The sequence below is a fragment of the Trachypithecus francoisi genome, unplaced genomic scaffold (assembly GCF_009764315.1).
Source record: "Trachypithecus francoisi isolate TF-2019V2 unplaced genomic scaffold, Tfra_2.0 Lachesis_group14, whole genome shotgun sequence".
Lineage (NCBI taxonomy): Eukaryota > Metazoa > Chordata > Mammalia > Primates > Cercopithecidae > Trachypithecus > Trachypithecus francoisi.
Genome location: NW_022681459.1, coordinates 29,425,643 through 29,440,695, shown reverse-complemented (window position 1 = coordinate 29,440,695; position 15,053 = coordinate 29,425,643). Strand labels below are relative to the sequence as shown.

At 48.4% G+C, this 15,053-nt stretch overlaps 1 protein-coding gene and 1 long non-coding RNA gene across 3 annotated transcripts; one reads left to right on the top strand and one right to left on the bottom strand.

The window, feature by feature from the left end:
* Positions 1–4,447: 4,447 nt before the first annotated feature.
* LOC117095825 lies at positions 4,448–8,873 on the bottom strand. The gene is made up of 2 exons (XR_004442194.1): positions 8,416–8,873; positions 4,448–6,391 (listed from the first exon to the last, which is right to left on the bottom strand). It is a non-coding gene; the product is annotated as an uncharacterized LOC117095825 (long non-coding RNA).
* On the top strand, positions 8,345–12,063 carry TFF2 (trefoil factor 2). Of its 2 annotated transcripts, XM_033232561.1 has the most exons (4): positions 8,345–8,550; positions 9,383–9,532; positions 10,805–10,951; positions 11,871–12,063. In XM_033232561.1, the coding sequence occupies exons 1-4, from the start codon at positions 8,472–8,474 to the stop codon at positions 11,882–11,884; spliced, it is 390 nt and encodes a 129-aa protein (XP_033088452.1). In that variant the 5' UTR covers positions 8,345–8,471; the 3' UTR covers positions 11,885–12,063. The 2 variants fall into 2 exon arrangements, with proteins under 2 accessions (XP_033088452.1, XP_033088451.1); XM_033232560.1 differs by lacking the exon at positions 11,871–12,063 and having other exon boundaries at positions 10,805–11,211.
* Positions 12,064–15,053: the final 2,990 nt, after the last annotated feature.

The following is a 15,053-nucleotide window of genomic DNA, read 5'->3' as shown; positions in this document are numbered from 1 at the left end:
AGGACAAGAAGGCCGCATCACAGGGAACCAATGGTGCACTCCAGGCTGACAACTCCTTCAGCCCTGAACCAGCATCTCTCGGTGACGCCCCTGTGCACTTGGCCCTGGAAATACACAGTAAACATGGGCTGCTCTGAGGATCATGCGGGGCTGCAGCCGGGCTCAGGAACCCTCACCCAGAATCTCTTAGATGAAGCAAGAGCATGTGTTAGCCCCAGGCTCCCTCCACCTCCTGGTCCCCAGCTGAGATCTCCATTACCATGACCCTGGTGGAGAAGGTGGAGAGAGGGAGAGGATGCATAACTGCCTCGTGGCCAGAATTCAGGTGTGCCGTCCTTCTACCCTCCCACACCCCTATGAGGTGTTCACCTCCTCTTTCCCTCATTTTCCACTACGTGCTGTCAATCGATTTAATAAATAGCAGGTTTCACACCTTAATTTGGTCTGTGTACCCCTTTGTTCTGCCACTGGCCGCGTACTCGGAGACCACAATTGCTTCTAGATAATTTCCCACACAACAGGGTTCTGTTCAGGGCATGTATTGAACTAAAGGTCAGACCAGGAACTAATTCTCGAAGCCAAGCTGTAGCTTAAGTTCATATTTGTAGGGTCATTAGGAAAGACATTGTTAAGAAAACTCCCTCACCTTTCTTTGCAAGTAGAGGGAGGGGTGGTTTGTTGCAATATTTTATTTTTATGAGTCTGATAAGAAACATTAGCTCATAAGAAAGAAACGTACGCCTGGCAAATCCCAGTCCTAGTAACGTACCAGAAGGAAGGGATGCCCATTAGGCTCCCTGACTTAAAGGTCCAAGCAGACAGAAGACACCAGTTGGTAACACAAGAATAAATAGTATTATTTTTAAAGGATTTCTGACTTGTTCTTTTCAGCTCTTAACAGTGCCCTGAGCTGGACATTTTTGAGGTAGCAAACAGACTAACTTAGATCAAACCCTACATGCCCACACATGCCCACACATGCACATGCTACAAGGGGACTCAGTGAAGCCAAAGGCAAGTATTGGAAGGATTTTCTACATTTCATCTGATCTAGTCTATCAGTGTCGATAAGTGGGAAGGGCTGAGCTTATTTATTTATTATATCTTATGGGCAAGCTAACAGGTGAGTCTGCCACAGTTTCCTGTTTCCAGAAGACAGGAAATTCCTGGTTCAAAGATAAATGACTTTATTACTCATGCTACAGCAAGCAGCATGAATAAAGGTTACTTGTGTTGGTTCTATTTGCCTCCAAGTCCCCCAAGGGACTGGGACCGGGAATGCGCTCCGATGGGTGCCTGCACACACAGTGGGTTGCCTTATGGGACAGAAGCCCTGGATTTAGGGATCCAAGTGTTTTATAAGGGACAGTGAGCTCGCCTGCTCTTTGCTCCAGAAGGAGACACCTTATCCACTTTCCAAGATTGTTTGTGACCCAAACATCCTTGGAGAGATAGTCTGGAAGAAAGGACTGTTTTCATTGCCTCCTGTGCATTTCATTGGTGGGGGGGGATTTCACCCTAGGACGACGGGATGGCTGAACACGACACCCCCAACACCGCATAGGTGAGAACAATAGCAGTTTGTGAGTCCCATATCCTTATAGCCCAGGGGCTGAGGACATTGTGCCATGTGGGACTACACAGAAGTGGCATTCAGGAGCAGAGAGAATAAGCAAAGGCTGTGGGAAGCAGGCTTTGTAGTATCAAGAGGGCATGGTGGCCAGTGGCTCCCACAGGAGGATGCAATTGGCTTGTTTAAATAATTCTGTGTGCTGGCAGAAAACTGAAATCTGCTGCTCACGGATAAGCAAGCACAGTGCCTAATCCCTTGATAGGGAGGGTTGTTTGGCTAGGGGACCTTATCCATGGGAGTAGAGATGGGAGGGGTACTTTTGGTGAGGCTACTTGAGGCTCTCTCTGTTCCACCAGATGTCAAGGCAGCACTTAATGTTGTGCCTTAAGTTTAGGTCTTACGCCATAAGGATAGTTAGTTTCTTACTCACAGGATGTGCAGAAATGTGAGAAATTCATGGAGAATTGTCTCCCAACAACCAGTATACTAAATATCTTATTTTCAGGACAAGATTATAGAGGGAGGAGAAAGGATTAAGGCTCATTTCTGTAACATTTTATTAAGAAAAATAGAATGCAAATATTTCCCTCCATTGTTATTTTAAAATTTTATTTTTAGACAGCTTAAGACTACAATATAGGGGTATGTGGATATTTGTTTTCTTTTTTGAGAGTGTTGGTCCATCACCCAGGCTGGAGTGCAGTGATACTATCTCAGCTCACTGCAACCTCTCCACCTCCTGAGTTCAAGTGATTCTTCTGCTTCAGCCTCCTAAGTAGCTGGGATTGCAAGCATGAGCTACGATGCCTGGCTAATTTTTGTATTTTTAGTAGACACAAAATTTCACCATGTTGGCCAGGCTGTTCCTGACCTCAGGTGATCTGCCTACCTAGGCCTCTCTAAGTGCTGGGATTATAGGTGTGAGCCACTGCACCCGGCCTGGATTTTTTAAAGGACTACATAGTAAATATTGTAGGTTTTGGGGGCCTTACAGTCTTTGTCACAATGAATCAACTCTGCATTGTAGCTAGAGTAGCCATAGATAATACGTAAATGAATGGACTTAGTTATATTTCAATAGAGCTTTATTTTAAAAAACAGGCAATTAGACCAAGAGCCATCATTGTCCAACCCCTACTGTCATCCACCATTTTATTTTGACATGTGATAACTTAAATGGTTAGAATACTTTTCAGGTTTAAGGCTGGTCAGATCATGTCTTGTCTGAGCATGGTCTTAAATAAACAACCCATTCAGATACTAAAGAGACATTTAAAAGTAATTTACATCTTGAGTAAAGTTTTCTCAAAAAAGTGCAAAGAGGGCCGGGCGCGGTGGCTCACGCCTATAATCCCAGCACTTCGGGAGGCCGAGATGGGTGGATCACGAGGTCAGGAGATCGAGACCATCCTGGCTAACATGGTGAAACCCCGTCTCTACTAAAAAATACCAAAAAATTAGCTGGACGAGGTGGCGGGTGCCTGTAGTCCCAGCTACTCGGGAGGCTGAGGCAGGAGAATGGCGTGAACTTGGGAGGCAGAGCTTGCAGTGAGCTGAGATTGCGTCACTGCACTCCAGCCTGGGGGACAAAGCGAGACTCCGTCTCAAAAAAAAAAAAATTAAGCAAGATTTTTTTTCCTGGATAGGGACAACACCATTTTCATTTTAGAGTCTAGTTAAGAGACAGTTGTAGTGAACCAAGTGAGAAATCCTGCAGACCGGACAGAGTTGTAAACTCGAATGCTGACAGAGGCCAAGCAGGGGCCATAGCTGAACAAATTCAGCCAGGTGGGAACTGGCTGGAGCAACCTGGAGAATTCATGTCCTGTGTTAAGGGATGCCTGTAACTTCAGCCTAACGCACTTCTTAATTTTCTTTAAAGTTCCTTGAAGAGCAGATTTGCAAGTAAGAGCTTCTCTAAACTTTTGTTCACCTGAAAAATAGTTTTGAAAGCATATATTCAGAGTGTAGAACTTTTCCCTAGCACTTACACATGTTATCCCACTATCTTCTGGTTTGCATTATCAGATAAAAAGAAATACTTGATCAAGAATGTGTATTGAGTAAATAGTACTGTGTTATCAAGTCATTATTGTTATTATGTTCTCCTCCATGCTGTATGTCTTTGTCTTAGCCCATTTTCTGTTGCTAAGTTGAAACTGGTGATTTATAAGAAATGAACTTCATCTCTTACAGTACTGGAGACTGGGATGTCCAAGGTTGAGGGGCTGCGTCTCTTGAGTGCCTTCTTGCTGGTGGGGACTCTCAGACGTGTCCCAAGGCAGCCCAGGGTATTCCATGGAGAGGGCGAGGGTGTGTCAACATGCTAGCTCAGGTCTCTCTTCTTACAAAGCCACCAGGTCCCCTTCCACGATAACCCATGAGCCCATCATCCCATGAATCCATTAATTCATGAGTGGATTAATTCATTCATGAGAGCCGAGGTCTCATGATTCAATCACCTCTTAAAAGCCCCACTTCTCAATACAGCCACATTGGGGATTAAGTTTTGACATTAGTTTGGAAGGACATTCAAACCCTAGAAGACTTTTTCTCCAGCTGCTTTAAGCATTTTTTAAATCATGGGATTTTCAACAGTCGAATCATGCTGTGCCTTGATGTGATTTTTTTTTTTTTTTGGTATTTATTTTCCTTGAAATTCTTTGAGCCTCTAAGATTTGCAGGTTTATACTTTTCATCAACTTCAGAAAAATCTAATGAATATTTACTCAATACTCATTCTTGATCAAATATTTCTTTAAAAGATTTTTTTCTCTCCTCTCCTACTGGTACATCAATCACATGTATGTTAGATTGCTTGAGATTGTCTCACCAGTCACTGGAATCCTGTTTATTTGTTTAGTGCTTTTTCACTTTATGCTCTAGTTTGCATAGTTATCTTGCACTGACTTCATTCAAGTAAACTGACCATTCCTCTGCAGTATCTAATAGTATCTAATCTAAAACCCACACAGTGTATTTTTCATTTCAGATGTTGTATTTTTCATTTCTAAAATTTGTACCTGGTTAATGTTTAGTTTCCACCTATCTATTGAGATTTCTTTTTGTTCCTTTGTTATATTACGTTCTTCTTTCAATCCTTGAACATTTTATGCCATGTCTAAGTCTGTTTTTGTTCACTGATTTTTCTAAGGGGTGTGGGCCATGTTTCCTAATTCTCTCCACACATCTAGTAAACTTCTGATTTTCTGTTGGACATTAGGGATATGTTGCGTATTTAGGTTTCGCTGTCTTCGTTAGTAAAGTGTTGGGAGCTTTGCTCTCTTAGGTAGTGTTATCGGTTGAATTATTCCTCCCAAATTCATATATGAAGCCTTAAATTCCATTACCTAAGAATGTGACTACATTTGGAGACAGTGTCTTAAAAGGGGTAATCAAGTTAAAATGAGGCTCTTAGGATGGGCCCTGGTTCAATCTCACTGGTGTCCTTATAAGAAGAGAGACACCAGGGATGTGCAGGCACAGAGGAAAGACCATGTGAGATATGGGAAAACACAGCCATCTACAAGCAGAAAGAGGCCTCAGTAGAAACCAGATGTGCTGACACCCTATCTTGAACTTCTGGGCACCCGAATTGTGAAAAAGTACATTTCTGTTGGTTAAGTCACACAATCTGTAGTATTTTGTTATAGCAACCTGAGTGAACTAATACAAGCAGTTAATTTAGTTGGAGGTTAACTTGATTCTTGCAAGACTTGTTTTAAAGTTTTGCTCGAATGGGTTTAGAGTAGCTTTCCTCTAGAAAGATCAGGCTTCCTTTTACGGCATGGCCTTTACTGAATGTTTGAAGTAGTCAATACCTCTGGCTGCTCAGAGCTCAAATGCTTTCCGGCCCCACGAACCCTGCACTAGTCATTCAGTTCAGCCTCCCCAGTGATTTTTCTGTCCCCAGGAGCTGTTTAGCCTGGCCTTGTGGGCATGAACAGCACAGTATTTGACGAAAAGCTTAAAGGACCCCCATTTATATTTCTGGAGCTCCCTTCTCTTACCCTGATAACCCGCCTGCCTCAGAAGCTTCCCGTTCCAGCCTGTGTCCTCAGCTCGGTGGGACTGCGGTACTATTGGGGTTCCCCTCCCTGTGCTGTAGTCTGGAGAGTGTCTCCAGGAAACCAAGGCAGCCGTGGGACTCCCCCTATTGTTTCCTTTCTCTTGGGGATCGCTGTCTGGCCCTGCCTGCTGCTCAGCAACTGCAGACAGTTACTCATGTAGTTTTAGAGTTTAGCCTCACGGTGGGAGGCTAACCTGGTAGCCATGACTCCATAGTCAAAAGCGGAGGTCCACATGGGTGATATTTGAGGTGGTTCCCATTTGTTGACTTTCTATGTGAACTGATGGACAGTATCATCCCCAAAGTGTGCAGAATGGAAGCGAGCAGGGGTGGAGAAGGAGAGAGAGAAAGAAGGAGGGTGCCAGCCCTGAGTGCCTGGATGGCGCTGAGATCATGCATTGAGAGTGACAACAATGCAAGGCAAGTGTTGGCCACGCTGGGCAGATGGCGTAGGCACAGAGACAGTGCGAGACAGCAGTGAGGAAGACGGTGGGTGAAGACAGCACCATGGAAGTCAGGCTGGAGAAGCAAGAAGGAAGGATAGACAGGAGGGGGCTCACGCGGGGGTAGGGGATTGGAGGGCTTCAGGATTCAGACAAAGGTGTGGTGGCAGGGAGAGTGTTAGGAGATTAGGACATCCTGGGCAGAAAGGACATTTGCATACCGTCTTTCAGAGGTAGAGCTCAAGTTCTGAGTGTGGTCACGGGAGGGTGGCAGAAGTGGCAGAAGTGGAGTGGAGATGGAAGTTCCTAGAGATGAGGAAAAATAAAATCTGAGCAACTGCATTTGGATGAAATGTCCACTGCCACGTTGAAGATGTCTGGGATGTGACCAAGTCTTAGCATGACAAGGAACACGGTGAACACAGTGCTGAAATTCTTAACAAAAGGGACAGGCTGCACCAAGGTTGGTAGATGACAGCAAGGCAGGGATTCTGGACATGGCGCCCTTCCCAGCCTGCATCTCCAAGGAGGATGGTTTTTGCATGAGGGTGAAGACTTGGGGCTCAAAGTCAATGTCCAGCCCCCTGGTCTGAGCCCATGTGATGGGGAGGTGGCCAAATACAGTTGTGGAGGTTGTGAGCAGCTCCACTTTCAACCAGCAATGCCACTCTATTGCAGATGTCCCATCTCATGTAATGGTTTCCCAATTCTGTGGGCATTCAGTGTCCCTGCATGGGGGCCTGAGCAGGATTCCGGGGGAGCATCCCTAGGACAACACGGGCTTCCGCCAGGGCCAAGAGAATGCGAGAGGCCGAGAAGTGGTCTCTCTTACATGGGCCAGGCAGTGGCAGCAGCAGGAATCCTGAAGGGGCTACAGTGAGCAGTGGGAAGTCGGCTCGATGGGGAGGAAGCAGAGAGGAGAGGTGGGTGGGAATATGAGAGAAAACAACGACTCAGGCACTTATGTCATGATGGTGACTAAAGGGACTGCCAGAGTTTTCACAGATTGAGTCCCCGTGGCTGCCCAGTGGTAAACAGTCAGCGGCAAGTCTGGAGGCACTTGACCTGGATCCAGAGGAGACCTGGAGGATGGAGCCTGGAGGACGGGGGCCTGGAGGATGAGGTCCTGGAGGACGGGGGCCTGGAGGATGGGGACCTGGAGGATGGAGTCTGGAGGATGGGGGCCTGGAGGATGGCAGCATAGAGGGTGGGGCCTGGAGGATGGGGGTCTGGAGGACTGCAGCATAGAGGGCAGGGCCTGGAGGACGGCGGCCTAGAGGATGGGGGCCTGGAAAATGGGGGCCTGGAGGACGGAGCCTGGGGAACGAGGGCCTGGAGGACGAAGCCTGGAGGATGGGGACCTGGAGGACGGGGCCTGCTCTCCAGACCCTGAGGACAGCCCTGTGGTGGACTAAGAATTTTGGGTTTCCTGTGTCTCTGGGCCCCTGACCGCTCAGCCATCAGAAAGAGACTGGCAACCCCCTGCCACTCCCCGGCATGCAGAACTTCGGGTCCCCCTCTGTCCTTCCCACCACACCTTCCCCTCTTTCTTTCCAGGTGTCTCCCCTCTGGCTGCTATCCTCTCTGTCCAGTCCACAGACTCCTTCTCCAGCACATCCTAACCTGGGGAGGCCATGGACGGGGTCCCAGGTGCCATCTTTTAGGAGATGCAGAGCGTTCCCATGGAACAAAAATAACCCATTTCAGGGGTTGGCTGAAAATGAACTTATTAAAACCTGCCTGTCACAGGCTGCTCCGCTGACCCTGTCAGTCTCATCTCCGTGGAGAGCAGCTCCTCCTGCTGAAGATGAGACAAAGCACATGGTGCTGTGGCTGGGGAGGCTCTAACCACAACACCGGGAGCAGTCTCTTCCCTCCTCTGAGATGCTTCCCTTCCTCGGGCAGGGTCTTTTCCTTGCTACCTGCTGGTCTGTTCATTTCCCCCAGTAAACTGGGCCCTAATATTTTCTAAATTCCTGTGGTGCTGCCCACTCTATCAATAGAAATGCACGGCTTATCCCTTCCTGGGTGTGACCCTGTGTATGCCCGGCCCCAGACCTGCACGTGGCTGGTTTTTCACATTGGCAGCCTGGCACAACCCAACTCCCTGGCCAGGGCAGGAGGAGGCCTCACCAAGCAGGGAGTCACCCGCGCCCGGAAGCCTCGCCTGCACAGAGCACGGCTGCCACTTGCCTCCTCCTCGCCTCCACGGTGGAAGGGCTGGGCCACAGGGAAGAGAAGAAAGATTATCAAAGGGCCGGGGCCATGGTGCGGAGAAGAAAGGTTATCTGTGCTTGTTGGACAAACAGAGAAGAGATTATAAAATACACCCGGCGGTGGGCGCCATGCATTCTGCAAGCCGTCCTGGGGTGCAGCTGAGCTGGACATGGGACCACGAGGCGCCCAGCTCCTGGCAGTGCTCCTCGTCCTGGGGCTGTGTGCCCTGGCGGGGGGTGAGAAACCCTGTAAGTGAAGGAGAGGGTCTCTTTATGTGCTTTCTTTATTTCTCTTAAAGAAATAAATTTACTTGAGAGGGGAAATAGCCATAAAGGCATCTGGCAATGTGTGTTGTTCACATGGGATTTCCCGCTGCTCAGGAGGGTAGCTCCGAGAAGGGCCTCCCTCCTAGGGAAAGGCTGAGTGACGGCAGATGTCAGTGGACCCCGTGTCAGGCTAGGAGGGCATTCCCACCAAGGGTCCTTGGAGTTCCAGAGCACTCACCTGTCACCTCGATCTTAGCCTTGGGTCCATCTGTTCATCTTCCTCTAAAAGGGATTTTTTTTTTTTTTTTGCTTTTTCACACAGGATCTGGTCTGCCGCCCAGGCAGGAGTGCAGTGGTGTGATCTTGGCTCACTGCAACCTCTGCCTCCCAGGCTCAAGTGATCCTCCCACCTCAGCCTCCTGAGTAGCTGAGACCACAGGTGTGGACCACCATGCCTGGCCCATTTTTTTTTTTTTTGTATTGTTTGTAGAAATGGGGTTTTGACATATTGCCCAGGATGGTCTTGAACTCCTGAGCTCAAGCAATCTGCCCGTCTCGGCTTCCTAAAGTGCTGGGATTATAGGTATGAGCCACCATGCTTGGCTTTTTTTTTTTTCTTTTAAACTAATATAACAATTTCAGCAAAGCCCTATCAGTTTCTCAGGAGGAAACGGCATTGCTTAAATATGGGCAAGATAAGACTTTGTGTTTCTCTATGTGGCAGCAAGACAGTAGAGGCATCCCCTAAAATCCCTGAGAAGGAGCAGTGTGGTCTGGGGTACCAGGGCGGGGCTGACCGAGGGTCTTTCCACAGCCGCCTGCCAGTGCTCGAGGCTGAGCCCCCAAAGCAGGAAGAACTGCGGCTTCCCTGGCATCACCAGCGACCAGTGCTTTGACAAAGGATGCTGTTTCGACTCCAGTGTCGTTGGGGTCCCCTGGTGTTTCGAACCCCTCCCGAAGCAAGGTAATCTTCCAGGGAAGCCACACCCTCTTCCTGGGCTGCCATAGCTTCACAGGCAGAGATCAGAGCAGGGGCTGGAGGAGGCCCAGTTGCTAGTCTAGGGTTAGCCTGGGTGGGTTAGTCTGGGGCTAGCCCTGGTTGGTTGGTCTAGGGTTAGCCCAGGTTGGTTAGTCTGGGGCTAGTCCAGGTTAGTTAGTCTGGGGTTAGCCCAGGTTGGTTAGTCTGGGGCTAGTCCAGGTTGCTTAGTCTGGGGCTAGCATAGGCCGGTTAGTGTAGAGGTAGCCCAGGTTTGTTAGTCTGGAACTAGCCTGGACTGTCAGTCTCGAGGTAGCCCAGGTTGGTTAGTCTGGGACTAGCCTGGACTGTTAGTCTAGAGGGTAGCTCAGGTCAGCCAACAGTGAGATGAAAATGTTCCACCTACCCCGTTTCTACACCGTTATTTCCTTCAGCAGACATGTATGTGTGGAGCCATCAGTTTTATTTTAGTTAAGAAAAAGAAAAAAAACAATAATAGGTCTCCTCTAGCTTTTGAAGTGTGACTTCTGAGGAAGCTTCCATGGGGAAAAAAGGTTATTTAATAGGACAGTAGTAACGTAAGGGCTGACAGACCTCAGATATTAGGGAAGGAAGTGAAGCCTTCTAGAGTTCTTTGGGAGTGAGTTTTATGTCAGCGCAAGGGATCAGGACCCAAGTCGTAACCGCCGAGGAGTGCTCAAAGGAAGATTGCATGTGTGCCGTGCACCTGTGTGAGTGGAACCGGGCACGTCCTCTGGAGAAGGGCGATTCTTCCCCCAGATTGTTGCTGGGAGGCTTGCTGAGCCCGGCGGGTAAACCAGGCAGATGGTGGATTGTTCACAAGCGCCCACTGAATGGCAGTGTCTTTGGGTATCAATACCGTGTCCAAATGCTTTCCATCATTCCAAGGTGCCCACAAACCTTTTCTCACCTTGGTCAGGGGAGCCACCCCATTTAAAGAGGATAACACTGAGTTCTGAGAGGCAAAATGATTTCCCCAACGTGGGGGACTCCAGAGCTTCTGACTGTGACCACCCCACATGGGCCCCACCTTTGGGGAGGACAGGCCAACCAAGCGTCCCTGGGGCCGACATTTCCACAGTCCCCGGGGGAGGCGGTCCCAGGGGATGCTGCCCCCGGCAGCGCCTCAGGATCCACGGAGGCTGCAAACCAGCGCTGCTCTCGGAGGAGGAAGGGGTGGAGCTTTCCAGGACACAGCAGGCCTGACTGGGTCTCGGTGTCATGCCTGTCCCATGGCAGAGTCGGAGCAGTGCGTCATGGAGGTCTCAGACCGAAAAGACTGTGGCTACCCGGGCATCAGCCCCGAGGAATGCACCTCTCGGAACTGCTGCTTCTCCAACCTCATCTTTGAAGTGCCCTGGTGCTTCTTCCCGAAGTCTGTGGAAGGTAACGTGGCTGTGGGACGCGCCATCTGGTTCCTGGACACCATGATTCCTCCTCCGTCCCTAGAGGTGGGGTGCGGGGAGGGCAGCTGCCTCGCTGCCTCAACGCCATCGAGGCCAGGGCCCTTGCCTCCTATGGGATTCTGAAGGCAATTCCAGAATGTTCTTGGCAAAGACAGCGTCTTTTCAATAAGTTTATAACCTCCGGCATTGCCACTGCGTCATCTCTGATGGTTCCAGAAACAGCATCTCATCCCTGTCGCCTCCCCAGGTGTTGCAACGTTCAGGGGCATTGCCTATTTTGTTGCAATCTGATCTGTGTTTGGAGGCTACTGAGTGTCTTGCGCTGTGCTGGGTACCAGAAAGGGCCCAATTCAAGCAGACCTGGCCCCTCCTCCCGTGGCCTCCCCGTTCTCCCCCACATGACCCTGAGTGACAAACGTCCCCCACAACGTCCTGCTCCGGGCAGTCCTGGGAGGGTGCCGCCCACAGAGGGGAACGGGTCCACTTCTCCCAGCCACTTAGTGACAGTGTGTTCTTAACACAGAGTGTAACAAGATAAAAAAAAAGACCAAGCAGATCCTGGAAAATGGGGAAAGAGCGTGCTGGTCCTTGAAGGATGCCTTTTCTTAGGATATCAAAGTATTTCAAAGAGCAAAATATTTCATGTTCAGGATTTTCCGAGTGATTTTCTTATGTGACCTAAAGGTCATAAAAAAGTTCTGGGGAGAATGCGCCCCACAGAGGAAACTCTAGCCTGGGGTGAGGAGATTTGGTCCCTTTACGTACCCTCCCCAGGAAAGGGGCTCCTTCCTCAGTAGGAGGCTCCTGGGCAAAGTGACTTGGGCCCACCCCAGCTTCGCAGCCTAGGCGCCCCTATTTCTGGGGTTCCCTTACCAACTGTCTTGCGTTTAAATTTCTAGACTGCCATTACTAACAGAGGCTGGTTCCAGAGGATGCATCTGGCTCACTGGGTGTTCCAAAACCAAAGAAGAAACTTCAGCTCCTTGTCAGCTTCGTGTTTCATGAAATCCTGGGTTTTCTTAATCATCTTTTTATCATTTTCAATGGTTTAACATACCATTTCTTTAAATAAAACCCTTAAAATCTGCTAAATTTCATTCTGGTTTCATTAATGCAGAGGTGGTGATGGTGGTGTGCATGTGTACACATGTATGAGTGTGTGTATACATGTGAATGTGTACACATGTGAATGTATGTGCAGGGGTTTTTTGTTTTGAGACAGAGTCTTGCTCTGTCGCCCAGGCTAGAGTGCAGTGATGCGATCTTGGCTTGCTATAATCTCCCCTTCCCAGGTTCAAGCTATCCTCCTGCCTCAGCCTCCCGAGTAGCCGGGATTACAGGCGCACACCATCACACTGGCTAATTTTTGTATTTTTAGTAGAGATGGGGTTTCACCATGTTGGCCAGGCTGGTCTTGAACTCCTGACCTCAAGTGATCCACCTGCCTCGGCCTCCCAAAGTGCTGGGATTATAGGTGTGAGCCACCACGCCTGGCAGTTTTAATGTCCCTTCAATTTTTCTAAGAGAAAAAATTCATCAAATACATTTAGGTTTCTCTAAAAGCAATAAAAAAGTATTGCACATAAGTACATTTCAGAATTCACAATCACTTTGTACCTCCAATTCTCTATCCTTTTTATGAAAACTCAAATGACTAGCCCTAAAACCCCCTTGGAGTGATACATGACTTCAGATTGCAATTGCAAAATCCTTTCTCTTTGACCAAATGCATCTCAGACCCCTTGCTTTTGAGATGGGTGTGTGGCAGCCGGTTGTCTCCTATTTCCAAGGCAAGCAGGGAGGGGCCTTGGACCAGGTAAGCCAAAAGATTCTCTCTCAACTCTTTGCTTCTGTGTTTTCTGGCCTCTGCCTGAGGGTAGCTTTGGTAATGTGCTAACATTTGAGGATACTCAAGGGAGGACGTTCACAGCGTTTCATTAAGGCAATGCCGACCGTGGGGAGATCACCGTGTGAAAGATTCTTATTTACTAATTATTATTATCATACCAATTTACAGGGTACATGTGCAATTGTTACGTGTGGTTTGCATAATAGTCAAGTCAGAGCTTTTAGTGTGTCCACCAACTGAATCATGTACACTGTACCTGTTAACTAACTTCTCATCATCCATCCCCCACCCCCGTCAGCCATCCACATGTCCATTGTCCACCATTCCTGTGTGCATGTGGACACATTTTTAGCATCCACTTACAAATGAGAACAGGTGATATTTGACTTTCTGTGTCTAGTTTGTTTCACTTAAGATAATGACCTCCAGTTCCATCCATGTTACTGCAGAAGACATGATTTACTTCTTTTTATGGCTGAATATGATTTCGTTGTGTGTATATACCACTTTTAAAATCCATTTACCTGTTGATGGACACTTAGGTTGATTCCATACCTTTGCTATTGTGAATAGTGCTGCGATACATGTACAAGAACAGGTATCTTTTTGATTGAATGATTTCATTTCCTTCGGATAGATACCCAGTAGGGATTGCTGCATTGAATAGTGGCTCTACGTTTAGTGGATTCTTTTGCGCCTCCTTTAAGGGATCCTGGTGTCATTTAGCTTGGTGGTGGGAGTGCAGAGTGGATGATGCTAGGCCAGCCTTCCTGTTGCTCTCCCCCACATCCCTCTCCCACCCCAAGCCGACTGGCTTAGCAAATGTGTCACCCAATAGCCCACTCCTGTCGCCCTAAAAAGTCCAAGGCCTTGGCCCTCCAGGGTGGGGTGGGGCCAGTGCCACTAGCTTCCTATTGGAAGACGGGAGTATTAGGAGATAGGATTATAGGAGAGGGGTTGGTCAGCTTGCTGGGGGTGGGAACACCAGGAGTTGTTACCATGTGTGCGGGTTGATGGCCCAGGTGGGTCACCGTGGGGAGGTTTTCAAAAATCTCTCAGATTCTCAGGCTTTCTGTTTGTAAAATATGAGTAATGATTACTTCCCTAGCAGGATTCTGGTGAGAATTAAAAATAATGTTTGTGGCTGGGCATGCTGGCTCAGGCCTGTAATCCCAGCACTTTGGGAAGCCAAGGGAGGAGGATTCCTTGAGCCCAGAAGTTCAAGACCAGCCTGGGCAACATGGTGAGACCCCATCTCTACAAAAAATACAAAAAGTAGCCGGGCACACCTCTAGTCCCAGCTACTCAGGAGGCTGAGGTGGGAGGATTGCTTGAACCCAGGGAAGTCAAGGCTGCAGTGAGTTGTGATCACAGTACTGCACTCTAGCCTGGGCCACAGAGCGAGACTCTGTCTAAGAAAAAAAAAAAAGAAAAGAGTCAGAATTTTTAAAAATTAAAAAAAATATAAAGTAAAAATGTTACAGTAAGTTGAGGATAATTTTATTATTGAAGAAAGAACAGTATTTTTTATAAAGGTCATGTGTTTATAAAGTCTGTGGCATGACGACGGCATGACGGTCGTGTCCTGGGCCTTCGAATTCACTCCCCACTCCCTCCCTGACTCGCCGGGTCCTGCAAGCTCCCTTCATGGTAAGTGCCTACTCACCATCCCATTCTTTATCTTTCACACCATGTTTTGACTGTATCTTTTCTTTTGTTTTGGAAAGGAGTCTCACCCTGTTGCCCAGGCTGGAGTGCAATGGCACCATCTTGACTCACTGCAACCTCTGCCTCCCGGGTTCAAGTGATTCTCCTGCCTCAATTTCCCAAGTAGCTGGGATTACAGGCACTCGCCACCACACCCGGTTAATTTTTGTACTTTTACTAGAGATGGGGTTTCACCGTGTTGGTCAGGCTGGTCTCAAACTCCTGACCTCATGATCTGCTCATCTCGGCCTCCCAAAGTGCTGGGATTACAGGCGTAAGTCACCGTACCCGGCCTTGGCTGTACCTTTCTATGTTTAGATACACAAATGCTTACCACTGCATTACAGTAGTTCCAGTGTTCAGTTCCATGTTCAGTCCAGTCACTCTCTGCACAGGTTTGCAGCCTGGGAGCCAACCGTGCAGCCTGGGTATGCAGCAGGCGCTGCCCTCCAGCTGTGCGTTAAGCACACTCTACCATGTTCACACAACAAAACCCCTCATGACGCGTTTCTCATAACATTTCCCT

Excerpts from the sequence above, each read along its gene's own strand:
- TFF2 (XM_033232560.1), top strand. The coding sequence starts at position 8,472 with ATGGGACCACGAGGCGCCCAGCTCCTGGCAGTGCTCCTCGTCCTGGGG. Across the intron at positions 8,551-9,382 it reads GGCGGGGGGTGAGAAACCCT|CCGCCTGCCAGTGCTCGAGG; the intron begins GTAAGTGAAGGA and ends GTCTTTCCACAG. Across the intron at positions 9,533-10,804 it reads CGAACCCCTCCCGAAGCAAG|AGTCGGAGCAGTGCGTCATG; the intron begins GTAATCTTCCAG and ends GTCCCATGGCAG.